The sequence below is a fragment of the Balaenoptera physalus genome (genome assembly GCF_965194825.1).
Source record: "Balaenoptera physalus genome assembly, chromosome: 1".
NCBI lineage: Eukaryota > Metazoa > Chordata > Mammalia > Artiodactyla > Balaenopteridae > Balaenoptera > Balaenoptera physalus.
The window spans coordinates 110,723,162-110,740,526 of record NC_138882.1 but is presented as its reverse complement, the minus strand read 5'-3'; the positions used below and the strand labels follow the sequence as shown (position 1 = coordinate 110,740,526).

Sequence of the window (17,365 nt, the reverse complement as noted above, 5' to 3'; positions counted from 1 at the left end):
GTGAAATGGAAATGGTTCTAGGTTTCCTATAGTCTAAGATACAATGGTTTTTGGAACATATGTTTTCCATGAGTTTTAGAAATCTTAATGATAACTGACTGCAAAATTTTAGCACTTGCATCTTCATTCAGCCAAAGGCTGTGAGAAAATTTGTGTGGCTAAATAACTTTCTGGAGAGGATACACCTAAGACACTTAACAGCTGGGTAAGTTTAGAGGTGTTCCCAGAGCAAAAGTCTACTCTAAAAAATAAACTCAAAGCTGGGCAACATTTTCAAAATAATTGTCATATTTGTGGCAAGGAATATATATTAAAATACATCTTTCTTTTAAAAGTTAGTCAATAGATTTAAATTTTCCATAGCTGTTTTAATCCATGTAACTAAAAGATATTTTGGTTCTAAGTTTCAGACACTGGGAAAGGGGTAAAGAGAGAAACTCGACTCCCTCAGGCCCTGCTCCAGGTGTCCTTTTAGGAACCTTCCTCATTTTAACGAAGTTACACATCTTGACACACTGACTGCTGCCTGATCATATGACTTATAAAAGTTATGATTTAATATAACGGTATTTTTCCTCTACAGGTAATTCTGAGGCTCGTTCTATTACCACACTTCTGGATAATCTGTTGTGAGTGGAATAGAGAATGTACTTGAACAACATTTGACTAGGCCATCCTTTCCTGCTGCCATAAAAGAATGGTTTCTTCCTAAGTCACAAATCTATTCTGAATGTTAATTAAATATTTACAAGGTACTTTAAAATCCTCCCTGAATGCTAATATGAAAAGAGCAACCTATGTTCATTTGAATAAGCAGAAATTTCTGCCCAAGTTAAGGGCCTCTGGCCTCTGAGTTTAATTCAAATAATTCTATGACTTGAAAAAAACAGAATTGAAGAATTGAGCACCTACTATGTACAAGGCCCTGTGTCAGATGTGGAAATAAAACTAAACTTTCTAGGACTAGGAAATTTTTCATAAATTACAACATTTTGTATTATTTAATTCACATCATTTCCCTCTGGGCTTAAAAGCTAAATTAGATGCAAAATACTCCCCTTTTTAGCATTAAGCTTTTACATTGTTCCTTAAAGTATAACACTGTATCTAGTTACACAAAGATGCAATATTTTCTACATATTAACATATATTTCCACATTTTATTCATTAGGTTTTTGAAAGTATTTTAGCATGAAGTTTCCATTTATTGTATCCAAAAATAAAAACAGCATTAAAGTCTTTTTGCAACTCCCAAAACACAGTTAGGGAATAATGATCATATGCTAAAAAATGTAAAATGCAATTTGTGCTGTGCCCCATTTACTACAAAATCACTACGAACAATGCATTTTGTACAGTATATTGCTCCAGGGAAACTGGATCAGCATCAGGAATGAATAAAGAACATTGCATTTGAAATCAGCTAATTCTGCTTCGGCGCTTTTAAAAACTATTTGTTATGATATTACCTCCTGTCAAGCACATAATGTGATATTTTCCTCAATAAACCTAAACAGTTGCTGTAATTTCAACTTCTCCCGTTTTCCACCTTTTAAGCACTAAATATTTAAACAATGCAGACCTGGAAGTCTCAAGCCACTCATCTGATCCTCCCATCTTCCTGCCTAAGGTATAGTAACTATCCGTACAGGGCCTGTTCTGTCACACAGACATACATAATGGCAGCCGTTGAGGTCCTTACCTGCCCGCAAGCCAGGCCCATTCCTCTTTCTCCCATGCCATGTGGACACGACAAATTTAACTCCAGGGCATCTGCTCCAGAAGCCTTTAAGATGTGGAAGGAAAATGAAAGTAAAGGCAAAGCTTTATTCGTGTACTGATAGGTTTCACCATTGATAACTCAACATAGGTCACATTTGCCAAATTTTAACTACTCTGCTTTCTGCACCACGGCTACCTTGTGAGGTATATTCTGACTCTCTCAAATGAGAGTGTGTATGGCAGCAATAATAATAACAACAGCAAATATTTATTGAGTGCTTATAAGGTGACACTCACTGCACTATGTGAGTTATATTTGTTATCTCTGACTCTCATAATCTTTGGATTATTAGGGTACCAATTTTACAGATGAGGAGACTGAAGCTCAAGGGAATTAAATGACAAACCTGGTTATCAAATGCCACAGCAGAGATTTTAACTCAGGTCTGTTTGACATCACATTGATTCTGCCCTACACAGCTTCTATTTTCATAGAAACAAATCTTACTAATTCTGGATAATTGGTACTGGAGGTAGCAGTGCAAAGAAAAATGTAGTAGGCTAGCTGGAATGAATTTGAGTAAAATTTTAAATGTTCCTCTTTTATCAATTAACTTTTATTATTCATTAATACTGCTTTCATATGCTTCAGAGCATTCAAGCATGTTAATTCCCCAAAACTGGAACACCATTCATTATGTTCTATGTTGCTTTAAAAAAATTCAAAAGTAAAATAAAATTTTGGTAACAGTTCAAATTAAACCAAAGTACAGAAAAATATAAATAGTCTTTCTCTTCTCTCCTTCCATTTCCTACCTCTAAAGTAATCAATGTTAACAATTTAATGTGTAATTTTCTACTTTTTCTATGTATATAAAAAAGTAAAACATACATATAACACATGCATCGGGCTGTTTTTTTCTTCTTGGTTTTGCTCTTTATATTTTTCATTTTTTTCTTCCAGTTTCATTGAGATATAACTGACATAGAGCACTATATAAGGTTAAGGTGTGCAGCATAATGATCTGACTCACATGCATAACAAAATGATTACCACAAGAAGTGTAGAGAACATCCATTATCTCATATAAGTACCAAATAAAAGAAAAAGAAAAAAAGCCCTTGTGATGAGAACTCTTAGGGTTTACTCTCTTAACAACTTTACATAATGACAGACAGCAGTGATAATTATATTAGTCAAGTTGTACGTTACATCCCTAATACTTGTATATCTTATAACCAGAAGTTTATGCCTTTTGACTGCCTTCACCCAACACACCCTGACTCTGATAACCATAAATCTGATCTCTTTTTCTATGAGTTTGTTTGTTTGTTTATTTTCAAAGTATAATTGACCTACAACACTGTGCTAATTCCTAGTGCACAACATAGTGATTCAATATTTCTATACATTTCTATACATTACAAAATGATCACCATGGTAAGTCTAGTCACCATCTGTCACCATATAAAGATATTACACTACTACTGACTATATTTATCATACTGTACATTTCATACCCATGACTCATTTATTTTGTAATTAGAAGTCTGTACCTCTTAATCTCTCTCTCCTATTTCTCTCATGTTTTTTAACTGATAATCAATTTTACTGTAGCTCTTAAAAGTCCATGCTAAGAAACATGAAGTATAGATAATTTTGTCTTACTTTAATAATTAAACAGGAATCTTTCTTATTTAACTCATTAATTCATTAGTATACAAATGGGTCTTACAAAAATGAAAAAAAAAATTCACGCTAAGCATTCTTATAATAATTGGAGAAACACAGAATTTTTGAGAAGTCTTCTGTAAAAACTCTAAGAACAAATAGAACACTTTTTAATTTGAGGAATGGAGGATAAACTAAACAATCCTTTTCCCTAACTTCTGGAACTCCTCCAATGCCACAATTTCCTTTTAAGTAAGGTAAACCAGAAGCTTGAATCAGTTCCCATAATATTATAACATGTCTATATCATCACAATAAAGTTCATCATTTTCTAGGTGTACCAAACCTTTCTTTAGGTCAACAGAGTTTCTTCAAGTCTCTCTTTTCTTCCTAATCGATCAAGATTTTAGCCTATTTTTTCCTGTTTCATGAATTTTAAATAGGACCTCAACAAACTTAAAAATTCTAGTTAGTTCTTTCTTGGTTGACTTCCTACCTACCTTTATTCGTTAGTGAGTCTGCTTTTTCTTCTGTACATTTGTGAAAATTCATTTGCCTATTTTCTAACATGGTTTTATTACGGTTTTTGTTTCTTTAATTCAATTTTAAAATGCTTCATGTTATTTGAAAATTACCATGAATCATGCTACATTTTTTCCTGCTGGTTTGGTGGTAAGCTCGGACAAAGCACAACCTGCTAAACTCTTCAGCTCTAATCCTAGAGCTGCTGAGGAATTTGGGCAAGTCAGTTAACTTTCTTTGTCTCCATCTATTTAAGTGTAAACCAGAGATAATATGACCTATCTCAAAACCATGTCATGTGGGAATTTCCAGCTTAATTAAAACATTGTACATTGTAATTATATACAATACTGCGCTTTTCTTATTATTTCTTAGTTATTTCAAATACTTCTTTTAGACTTCTTTATTTCTTTTAGACTGCTAGTTGAATTGCAGCAATTAATAGTAAATCAATTCAACATTTTGGAATAAGTTTTAGGTACCATTCGTATACATATTTACATTATACATATTTACTAAATTTTAAGTGCAAGTTTACAATTAGCTATCATAGTAGACAATAATAACTAACATTTACTGAGTACTTACAATATGTCAGACATTTTACTAGGCTCTTTGTAATGGGATATACCATTATCCCCATTTTGCAAGTGATAAAACCAAAGTACAAAGAGTTCAAGTGACTCACTTATTGTTCTATAGCTTGTAAATGAGAGCAGGGTCTTGAACCCAAGCATTCTGAGTCCAGAGCCTGTAATCTTAGTCACTATCATAACTGATTAGAAATCACTTATTCCATGGCTGGAGTTGTTTCAGTGTGTTAACAAAACATTACAACTCGACATCCTCAAAGCTTCTAAACTTTAAATAAATATTAAAATCTTGTAAAACCACTTATCCAATTTAAAGTCTGTTCAGTGTCTAATTGCTAAAAATGTCCCCAGTGTTATACACGTATACAAACACTGACCCACCAAACACACCTGGAAAGACCTTTGAAATGAGCATCTAGGCTTCAAAAACAGATAATCCTGCTCAAGGTAACACCAAGAGATGGGGAATATTCAATTGGCCTCTGCTTGAATGCTTCTGTCATAGGATGTACACCACCTTAAAAGGTAGTTAATTCTATTTCCAAGCAACTATATGCATTCAAAAAGCCTTAATTGCTGAATTAGCATGAAATGTTAAATTAACTGAAACTGGGCATGCATTCTTACTCCTGTTAGTCACAAGCTTTTTAGTTTAGTCACTTAGCCCAGAGTTTATTCTGCCTCACCTAAATGATTATACAATAAAGTAATCTAGTGAAGGCAGTGACAAAATTTGCTGTTTCTAATTTCATATATTATCTATCACCCATCTATCGGCATGAAGTAGAATGATATGTTAATAGTGTGGACTATGGAGCCAGAGTTCATGGGTTTGAATCCCACTTTTACCACATACTAGCTGTGTGAGTTTGGGCATATTATTTAACAACTTTTGGCCTCAGTTTCCTCACTTCTAAAAGGTGGAAAACAATAAAAGTAACTCGTAAGGTTGCTTTTCTAAGGAATAAATAAATTTAATCAAAGTGAATGACTTAGAAAAGTGCCTGGACTACATTAAATACTATGTTAAGTATAAACAATTGCTATCTATCTACCTGTCTCTCAGTCCATCCATCCATCCATCCATCCAATTAGAATCTCCAACTTGCCCTTCCTCAGCTTTGATCTGAAAAAAATTTAGAGTAGCTATCCATACTTCAGGGGGAAAAAAGAAAACTATTCTAAGGAATTCTCAGAGTAGTGGTAGTAGTGTGATTTCTAAAATCTTCTGAATCATTTTATAAAAACTCTCAGAGAAACTAGGGAAGCAAAACCACAAACCCTTGTACAACATATACAGCAAAATCGGGTACACAGCTCTTTCCCTTCTCCTTTCCTTACCTCTCCCTTCCTTCCCGATCAATGTAGTTCTAAAGTCATTGGTTGGGGCAGAGCAAGGTAGGTGACTAGGAAGATCTAAGGAAGAGCCACGAGGGTCCAGTGTGGGATATCAGAGCCCAAGCACGGTGAGAAGGACAGACATGTGGAGGGTGGCTTGGTGTAGTGCATCAGAGCCCTAGTGGGAAGGGAAATCTTCCATGGATCAGGGGAAAAGGCAAAGGACATCAGAGCCCAAGCAGGGTGGAGAGGCATGAAGCTACACTTTTTGGATTCTCTCTTAATTTCTTCTGTTAAAAGAATACGCGAGGTCCACGGCCAACTTTCTATGTAGCAACAGTGCCAACTAGTCTCAACTATCCAAAACTGGGGACACAAGTTTTCTGGGATCTTAAACCACTTTGAAGTGGACGTGGCACAGGTAAACACTGAACTGGCTTGGGACCCACTGGGCACAAAGTCTGTGACTATCTCTTGTCTCCAACTAGGTGTCTATCTTCCCTGATTCCATTCTGTCCTGCTTACTGTTTGTGTTCCAGGACTTATATCCAACTGGTCCTACGTATTTCTGTAATGCGCCTCTCTGTTTTCTACCTCAGCCTATTTGAGATTTCCTAACTTCAACATCTATTTAATTTTATAAAATACTGCTAGCCCAGATCCAGGTCAAAAATGAACCTGGTTTCAAAGTGGTTTACGTGGACTCTCTGCCTGGAATAGTGTGGCCGCCTGGTTTTGACATCTATGCCTCTCAGCTGGGCCTTCCTTGTCTCATCCTAACAGTTACAGCCAGACCCTTGGCAATCACTCATCAAGTCCCTGACTTAAAATCTTCAGCTTTGGATCTTAATCACCTCAAGTTCATTGGTGCCCAATAAAGTGCACTCTTCCCATTTATTGTATAATTGCTTCCTTTTTGTTCGTCACATGCCAGTATGCCAGCTCTGTGCCTCTATTTTGCTTCACTCAACAAATATCTGAGGATTATCCGCTGGCTGGCAAAGCCATATGTTTGGAAATGGGAATTAAACAGTGAACCAGATGGGGGTCTCTAACCCCCCTGAGTTTGCTTTGTCATAAGGAAGATAGGTTACAGGGCTGATGACACCACTGTTAATCACCATTTTATTAAATTCTGCAGAAAAAAGGGACAAGCAAAGGTAGACCCAGATTTGGCGGAGCCTGAAGTTTGTACAATTTGGGGAAACTTCTTTAAAAATGAAAAATAATTTAAAAATGACAAACAGAAAATTAGTACAGGCGCTCGGAAGTAGCTTGTACAAGTAAGAGCTCTGAAACTTAACCTTCATTAGCTTTATGGTAAACCAGTTTCTGAGGACAGGATCTTAGACGGAGTAGGACAGGGGGTTAACTTACTAGTCAGGGAGCTCAGAGTGGAGGAAGAGGGAATATTCCAGGCCAGGGGAACAGCAAAGGCTCTGAGGTGTAAATGTATTGGAGGAGTAAAAGAAGGCCATCGGGGACTGGAATGTAACGAACAAACCCAAGGTGACACTGGGGAAGTGGCAAGGTACCATACCATGTAGGTCAAGTCAGGAGTTTTGCATCTTAAGAAAGGTAGTGGGAAGACTGTGGATTGATTGAGGGAGAGATTAGTGGGGCATCCTGAGATAAACTTAGATTAGGATGGTAGCAATGCTTATTGAGCCACACCTAATTTATATGTCTCCTCAAATCTGATGGCTTTAATTGCCACCCAAGCTTTTGCCACTAGCTTAAAAAGTGCTATCCTACATCTCCCATCATGGCCAGCTCTCACAGCTCCCTCAGGATGAGAGTGGGGCTCTGTCACAGCCTCCACTGTACCTGTCAAAGTGGGAGCTCCAGGAGGGTCAGTGCCCTCAACATGCTGTGAGATTTGACTTCCCTAGCAGCTACCTAAAGGGGGCAGGACACATAACCCAAAAGTGCAGAAGAAAGTAAAGCGTTGTAGTGTAAAATTTTACCAATGAGAGACAGGAGACAGGAAGGAACCAGTAGATAGCTCCCTCCCCCCTCTTCTCCTCTAAACTGCTGTGAGGCAGGACAATTCGATACAGCCCTCTCCATCTCACACGACTGAGCGATTGGCTCCATCTCCTTGGGTAGTGGCAGCCAGCTCTGGAACGCACCATGCTCTCTCTGCTTTCCCTTCTTCCTATCGCCTTTCCCCGCCCTCACTCTTACTGCTCTGGAATTGAATCCTTCAATGAAGCATCTTCACATTAATTTTGACTCAGGTTCTGTTTTCTAAGCTAACGCGCATTAAGAAATAAATGGATTCAAAAATCTATTCAAATGAGTTCAAGATCTCTTTAAGACCTACTATTGTGTATGGTTCAATTTGGTATACACGTTTAAACTGTGAACATATCTACACAGCTGAGGCTCTACCTTATTCACCTTTGTTTTGGCTGGCCAGGGACTCTGCACATAGTAGGTGCTTCATAGATCTTCCTTGCATGGAATTGGAATAGGTTATCAATGTCCCAGAAAAGTAGGATAATGTGTGATCAGATAACTGAACCAAAAAAGATTGAGCAAAGCCTAACCATGCTACTGATTTGACACCAAGCTGTAAAAACTTTTCCAGAGGCTGCTTCTGTCTTATGGTGTTCAAAAGACAAGACAAATGAAAACCAGGTTGAGGAATGCATAAAAGAAGACATTAAAAGTGTGGGTAGTCTAGGGTTAGACTGAAAAGGAAGGTTTGGTTCAACACGGTTCTATTTCCCAGAATATGCATGTGACGAAAAAGATATACTGTATGTGCATTAACTTTTAAAAACAGCATTTAGTAGAATTTACCATATTTTAAGAATGTACTAGGTTCTTTTTTTTTTTTAACCACCCACGTGGTCTTAAATGTTTATTCAAAATAGTGAAATAAAATGGTAGCCCCTGGTGAAACAACTAATAATGATCCCTTCTTGTGCAAATTTTCATTCTGATATAGAGTTTCTGTCTCATTTTTTCATGTTCTTATACAACTGGATCTGTTCTGCTGTTACACATGTGCATTTCTGTTTTCAGATATAATAGTAAAGAGCAGATTTCCTCAATTCCCTACTGCGTAATTCAAGAATTAATCTACTCTAAGGAGAGAAACTTCATGAATTTAAAGTATACCCATCACCACATTAAGTGATTTGCCGAACTTAAAAGCAGTGGCTTGTTACAACAGCTGGTGTGTTATCTCAGATTTCTTACCCCTCATTATCACCACCCTGAAAGAAATGTACATCTAAGTGGTATAGTAACTTTGGCTTGAACACTTTTTGTTTTTGTTGATTTGTTTTAATGTGGGCTCTTCCATTGTAAGAAAATCTGTTTTAATCTGTTTTGAAGCATGTGTTCATAGAAACAAAACCAAATACTGACTCTACAAAGCTTTACTGGGTGTCTCCCATGTAAGCTGTGATGGAATCATGCTGCCTATCGCTGCCCTCCAGGGGGATGTGAAGACCTGGGGATAGTTCCTTCATGTGCTATACCCTGAGTTGGTCCATATTTTAAGATTAGAGGGAAGTGTTTTTTTTAATTGACACCATCTATGGATTGAACTTCTTGATATGTACATTGCTTTCCTGTGGAGAGATCCCACAGACTGTTTTCACTGAATGGAAGGCATATCTTTTTCTTTTTTTTTAATGTTTTCCTTTTTTTTTCTTCCTTACTTCCCCTTTTACTTTTATTGATTGATTGATTGATTGCGATAAGAACCTAGAAAATGATATTGAATTGTAGTTTTAAACTACAATTAAAGAATAGGATGTGAGAAATATGAAAAATATCTTTAAGTTGGTTACATGTATAAAGGTTTTTGACTTTTTAAAAGTAAAATTTGCTTATTTAAAAATTAATGCTCATTACTGAAGAAAATTCTTTAAGTATTTTATTCTACAGAAGGCAGAGAAGCTAGTAGCGTGATAAAGCCATTCATCATAGTCAAGCTTTAAATTGGCAAAACTCATGCCAAACATGGGCTCTGTGGAAGATTTCATGGTCAATTAGGCAAATACATGTATAAAATTGACCCAGCTACAGAGATCATAAAGCCAATTACTGATCATGTTAATTTCACCCCTCTAAGCCCCAGAAATAATTTTTGCCCTCGCAGGTTTAAGATATCCAAATAAAATATACAATCAATATTTTTGAACACTATAGAAGGCTTTATAATATTTTATAATGTAGAGTCCTTAGTTCATAAGTATTGTTAGATTTAGTCTTCTATATTTCTGAGAGGTTTTCAAGAAACCCCAGCTCAAGCTGTCTACAGTATTTTTCATGACAACACGATGGATATAAGTATACAATTTTAATTATGTATTTTTCCATTTGAAATACAAATTTGAGGCACATGGTTAGTTGTTTGCATTTGTGCAAGATTCAATTTATATTATAGAAAACCTGCTGACTAGTGTTACGTTCAGGAGCATTCTGTCCTACCATTTTATGCATGTCTGTATTCAAACTAGAATAGTATTAAATGAACCTTTTATATTTTAAATATTCAAGAGTTTTATATTCAAAATTTCTTTTCTCGCTGTCAAACTAGCTTGCCTAAAGGCAAGGTAAGATCAAGTTAGACTCTCAAAGGTAGAATTAAATTTTATCATGGCATCCATCATAATATACAGTTTGCTTAATATGCAAATAAAGAGTATATGGATTCAAAGAATAAAGGATTTTTAGGCAGTGTGTGAAATCCAAGGGACCACTTTTATAGAATAGATTCCTTTTAAATTTACATTTCCATCATTTTAATGAAAACATAGAGTAAACAAATTTTAATAGAAATGTTTTAAGTTACCATTTTCCATTCAATTTTACTTCTACTGGGTTATTTTTCATGACAGCTCTTTATTTAAAACTAATAAAAATAGAAGAGAAGAAATAAAATAAATATACTAGAAAGAAATCATTACCTCAGCCTTTCTGGAGAGTTCCATCCAGTCATTTTTGTTGTAACTGCACATGATGCTAGCAATCACAATCTTTAAAAAGAGAAAGGAAAGAATATTAGATCAAATAGTTATGCCTTTGTACACAAGGGTATATGATATATATATATATATGTTTATAATGATAAACTATATTATAAAAATTAGTTTTCCATCTGTTGAAAGAAATCATTAAAAAAACAGCAGGGCATTATAGTGAAGCAAAGGATGAGATCTGGGGCTTCAGACTTACGTTAGAGACTTTCTCATTTACTCTCTTTGAAAACTTGAGCAAGTTACTTTCTGATCCTCAGCATTCTCATTTTTAAAATGGAGATAATAATCCTGACCTTGCCAACCTCAAAAAGTGATAGTTGGAATTACATGGATTTGTGTATGTGAAAGTGTTGTTTAAATTATACAAGGACACAGAAATATTTATTAATATAATTACTGGTATAGCTAAAAGGTTTCAAGGTATGGAAAGGAAGTAAATTAGTGTCTTCTTCAATCATATCTTATTATAGTATGGATAATAACCCCTTACATATTCAGAGTGAATTATAGTTTTAGAGTTTGTTAAATGTTGATTATTTAACTACAGTCTTACAGTAACCTTATAATGGAGGCTACAAAGAGTAGTATCTACTAGTATCTGCTCTGAAGCCAGAATGTCTAGATCAGAGCTCAGACTCTACCACTAACTGTGTGGCCCTGGGCAAGATATTCAGTTTTCTCACTGGTTAAATATGGACAATAGTACCTTCCTACTTAGAAAAGTGATAATTGAATTGCTAAGATTTTATGGCTCTAATGATGTGCTAGCTAATGTTTTAATGGATTTTACTTTATTAACTTACTTAATCATTCTCAACAGTATTCTCCCCATTTTACAGATGAAGATGCTGAGGCACTGATATGTAAAGGTACAGAGCTAATAAAGAGCACAGCCAGGACTCAGATCCAGAAATTTGACTGACAGTCTGTGTTTTTAACCACTAGGTTTTGCTGGCCTAATGTAAATCTTCAATATATGTCAGTAATTCTTTTTATTATTACCATTTAAAGACTATGAGATTGTGACACAAAGAGTTTGTGCCAAGCCTAAAGTCACAGAGTCCAGTGGAAGAGTCCAGTAAAAGCCACTGGGCTCTCACCACATACAGCTTTTTAATGTATGTCTAAAAAACAAAACAAAACAAAGATGTGCTGTACAAGTCAGATGAATGCTTTTAATATTAAGAGAAAGACAGAAAATACGTTGGAGAGAGTTCTGAATACCAGAGTTCGAAATACTGAATAAGTCTGTCCTTAAGATTGGGTCAATTTTTTCTCTCCTGATAGACTGTAATCTCCATGGGTGCCTGGACTGCTCTGCATCATGCATCATTTTATCTACGATAACCGGCATGATGTTTGGCACATAGTAAAACTGAGTGAATAAATGCACGAGGGCACTAAAGGTTTAGGAACAGAGAGTTGCTTTTTCAGCTCATCCTTTTAAAATTAAGCAGAAATGAACACCATGAGTTAGAGAAGGGGAAAAAAATAAACAATTGGTGAAAACTGTTGGCAAATAATTATTATACGAGTCAGACTGAAGAGTGAGCAGGGCAGTTGCGAGTGCTGGTCTTGGCGATAGAAAAAAGGGTCAGATGTCAAAATACATAGAATTCGTGAACTAGAAGGAGCAATTAAGAAAGAAGAATCAAGAGATCTGAGAGGCTGATTCTGAGTTACTAAGAAAATCTCAGAACTTCAGTCAGATAAAAGTAGGACAATGAGGAGAAAAAAGGAAGCCAGGAGAAACAGTATATTCAGAGATTCCTCTGTAGACAGATGAACAGAGAGAGAAAAGTAAAAGTAGATGATGAATAGAGGAGGGAAATTAAGAACGCACAGAGTTCAGGATTCAACTTTTGTGTCCAGTTAGGATGCAGCTTTAAAGAATTTGAGAGAAATATGTAAGAGTGATCCTTGGCCTTTTCTCTAGGGGCTAAAAGAAAGTGAAAAGTCAAATTCCAAACTTGCCCATTTGCAAGCAAAAAAGGGTCACTAGCATAATTGTGCATCTTCAGTAATAGATGCTCCTTCTGCCACTTCCACGTGCTCTAAGATCTTGGGGATAATCTGCCCCACTCTCCAGGTAGAAAACAGATCAGGGAGGAATTCCACAGGGGACACCAGATCTTCTGGACTAGATAATACCACCTTGTGCGTATCCTTGCATGAAAAAAAAAAAGGGGGGGGGACCTCATTGGAAAAGAAAATCAATTGGGATGAAGGCTGGGGGCAGGTGACAGATTCCTATTGTCTTCAGTGGCCTCAACGTCAAGTAAACAAATAAACATTTTTTTAAAAATGGTTAACCTAAGGATTTAGGGGAGGAGCAAACTCCCCAAGCTTGTTGGTAAAACTTCAAGGGCAGGGTTAGCTCCAAAGATTCAGACTTAAAAAACGACTTTAGCATTAGATATTAATTCTCCTATGGTGAAAGAGACAAACAATAGACCTAGGATTTTAGGGAGTTTTACTATTCAAAGCAAATCAAGACAGACAAAAAACAAAAACAAAAACAAAACATGCCTCCAGTTATGACAAAGCATCCCCGAGTTCACATTCCCGTACAAATATGAAGTAGCTGCTAAATCAGCACAGCGTCCTACTCCCCAGTGTCCCTCTCAGGGTGCCACGGAGGACAACAGGGGAGAGGCTTCTCCTGGGCAGGATCCAGGTAGGCAGACGGGCTGACCAAGAAAGCCACTTCCAGGGAAGTAAGGTTTACTAGCACTGACAACTGGATATGATAGATGCTCTCAACTAGTGACTAAGATAGTTCCTCTTTACTGAATGGCGATTTTTATTTTGATAAAGCTGCTTTTGCTTCAAATATATATTGATTGTGTCTGGATTGGTTAAAATCGTCATTTGCCTTATAAGGCCTGAGGATCACGAGGCGCTACACTTGAGCTTGATGGAGAGAAATAAGTATCACCCAGAGAATTTTCCTGAACTTTGAGAACACTGGTGCCATCAAATGCCTAGGAACGCAGTGACTAGATATGATTTGGGGCACACTGTCATTGGGGAAGGGTGACCACAGGTGGGAGAGGTGCATTGTGTTGAACAAATACAAGTTTTATTTGTACGCTCTGAGCAGCTGAGCACTACCCTCTTCTTTCCTCATCATCTAAAACCAGACTTTACCTTCTTGCCCAAAAAGCTGGGAAAATATCCCCAACAGGGTTAATCACAGTGATCAACTACTCTGGTCTCATTAAAGTCCTTCAATGGAGCTGGGGAGTTAAAGGCTTTTTTCCTCTTTGGTCCCTGAACTGGAATAAAGTATGTTCAGAGTAGCTGGTAATCACTGACGGCTTACTTAACCAACCCAACCCTCCCACTCCTACCCAAAGCTAACTGAACTAGGTAAAAACAAAGCAGAGACAGAGGAAAGTAGAGATGCAAGATGGAGAGATGTTTCCGCCTCTTTTAAGTCAGGTGTACCACTAACATGCCTGTACAAGTGAACCAATAAATACCACTTTTGGCTTAAGAAAACCCAAGTTATATTCTATTTTCTATCACTGACAGTCTTGACAATTACTACTACATGCAAAACTAAAATTGTCACTTTTAAAATAACTTCCTAAGCATTTTTTTTCTGTCAAGTAAATTTAAGGGAAAAATAACTTTATACACTATTTTTAAATGTTAAATTATCTAAGAAGTCTAGAAATCTTTATCTAAAACCAAGGGATAGTTTGTGAAAATATATGGTAACATTCTATTTCAGAGGAATAATGATGACTCCAAGTTATTTTTTATTAAAAGATATTAGGATTTTTCGAAAAGTCAGGCTAAAAGACATTAACACTAAAAGAACACTGGACAGAATTTAATCTTTCTTTGATGATTAGAAAGCCCTTCAGTGTTTTTCTGTGCTTAGTTTTTAATCAAACAAAGGAAGATAGGTTACTTTTTTCCTGTGGAAAAAAAAAAGAATTGATGTGTATTTTACATTGTGAAACATCATGAAATGTTACTAGAAATGAATACCCAATGAAACATTTTTAAAACCAAGTAACATTTCCCTATCTTTCATTTAATTTATGCCATTTCTAAGTGCTCCGTTTTTCATGGCTAAATTTTAAAACATTATTGGATGAGTCTATACATAACTATATCCTACATTTTTTGATACACAGTCTAGTGAGAGATTCAAACAATGCCAGTTAATCAATTAATATGGAAGCTGAGCATCTGCTGTGGTAGGCACTGGATGACATGCAGAGGAGTTTAAGATATTGATTCAGAGTCTTTGTTTATCAACATTTAACCAGTATTTTTTGAGACCCTCTATGCGCCAGTAACTGTAACTCAAAAGTGATGAGCAAAAGAGGAAAAGTCCCTACCTTCCTGCAGCTTACATTTTTAGGGAGGGAAAAAGTCATTTAAAAAATACATTATTAGGACTATTTCCAGGTCAAGATTAAGGAAAAATCGAGGAGAGCAAGATGGAGAATCACAGGGGCGCACAGAGCCTCATTAGATGATGGTCAGTAAAGGGCTCTCTGAGTTGAGAAATAAAAAGATAAGAAGGCACCTCACACAGAAGAATGGATTGGGACCTGAGTGAAAAGTGGCATTCCAGGTAGAGAAAACTGCATGTGCAAAGACTCTGAAGTAGGAGTGAGCATGATATACTTAAAAAGAGAAGCCCTTTGTAGATAGTACTCCATGACAGGGCAAGAAGAGTGTAAGAGGAGACGAGAGAAGCAGGCAGTAGCCATATCTCTGGGAGCTGAAACCTGTGGGAGTTTGGATTTTATTGTAGGTATAATGGGAGACCACTGAAAGGTTTAAAGGAGGGTGATAAAATGATCCGATTTACATTTTCAAAGATGCTTCTGGCTACTTTATAGAGGACGGAATGAGGGGCTGTAGGGTAAAAGCAAAGAGTCCAGTTGAGTTGAAATAATGTGGCTTGCATAATATTCATGGAGATACCAAGAAGTGGAATTCTGAGCTAAGACCAACAAGGCAGATCAATGGTTAGACTCAGGAGGTGAGAGGAGAGAAAGAATTAAGGATGATCCCTAGACTATTGGCTTGAGCCACTGAGTGGAGCATAGAGACTTCACCAAGATGGAACAAAGCGTAGTGCAGTAACAAGTGGGGGTCTGTTAAGAGGTTCAGTTTTTAATATATTACATATAAAATGTCTAGCAAGCATCCCATTAGTGATAACATCAAGTGTGCCACTGGATACATGAGTCTAGAATTCACTGAAGAGGTTAGGGATGAAAGTGAACATTGTAGAGACTTCAACATATAATGGTATTTAAACCTACCTGGCTTAGTGACTTCTAAACACAATAGAATAAAATAGAGAAAATGAAAGAGATGAAGATTAACCCAGAGCCACATGAAAATGTTAAGAGAGGGAAGTGTTCCAAAAAGTAAGGAGCAATCAACGGGGATGAATGCTTCTGACAGCTGGTGTAAGAAAACAGAGAAGTGTTCACAGGATTTGGCAGTACAGATGCCATTGGTAAGCTTTACAAGAAGGGTGTCGGTGAAACAGGGAGGACAGAAGTCAGACTGGAGTCGATGGAATGAACAGAATATGAAGGAGTGAGAGAACGGATACACAAAGCTCTCTAATAGTTTTTGTGGACTAGCTCAAAGAGCAATGAGGCAGCAGATGAAGAGCCGTGGGAGGTCTAGTGAGATATATATTTTTTTAAATGGACTATATTTGAGTATGTTTTTATGCTGGTGGAAATGATGTGGAAAAGAGGAAGAAGCTGTTGAAAAGGCAAGAGGTGATGATGAATCTATAATAATTTATGAATCAAATTTTGGGTGTTGTTTCTCCCTGAACAATACTTCAAAGGTTAAAAACGACAGGACACTTACTCTGCAACAAGAAAAAGTAGTGTTAAATGGCTTCAACTGTCATCCTTCCAAACTTTTAAATTAAAGAATCACGATTCATAGTCAAATTATTTTTTTTATAATTCATTTCCTTATGGAATAAATGATTTTATTAAGTATTTATTTTTTCAATCTGAATGACAGTAAAGTCTGCACATCAGAAATTAAGGTGAAGAGCAACATAAAATTTCCAAGTAGTTACCAGCAGGCCGTCTTGTCAAATTTCCAAATATTTACAGTCTATGCCTAGAACACAGGTTGGAAACACTGATTTGGTATTCTGTAATCATACTGTGAACTATATTGGAAATTCAGTCAACAATTCAGCTTCCAGACAACCTAAATTTTTTAGTACGGAAAAACTGCAAAGTGACAAAGGTGAACAATTGTAAATTACAAGTGGCCGAGTTAGGTTTTGTCAAACAATTTAACAAAATCATTGCTAACACTACTGGGATTATATTATATTGAGGAGGAAAAATAGCATGGGACATGTGATTTTCAAAGACATTTAAAACTAAGAAAACATGTTTACTAAATATTAATTAATTGTACAACATTCAAATTGTAAATGTTCTTTATACCACTGTACAAATATACTAAAGTGAGATTGGTACAATTTTCCTGAAATG

General features: G+C 36.3%; 1 protein-coding gene across 3 annotated transcripts in view; it reads right to left on the bottom strand.

Annotated features, from left to right (window-relative positions):
• The window catches only part of DPYD (dihydropyrimidine dehydrogenase), an 807,615-nt gene that overhangs the window by 257,817 nt on the left and 532,433 nt on the right, over positions 1-17,365 (bottom strand). For all 3 annotated transcript variants that reach the window (XM_082476697.1, XM_082476698.1, XM_082476699.1), the window contains exons 15-16: positions 10,779-10,847; positions 1,703-1,786 (exon numbers count right to left, since the gene is read on the bottom strand). In XM_082476697.1, the coding sequence (XP_082332823.1) occupies positions 1,703-1,786; positions 10,779-10,847 (153 nt within the window). The remainder of the gene's footprint in view (positions 1-1,702; positions 1,787-10,778; positions 10,848-17,365) is intronic.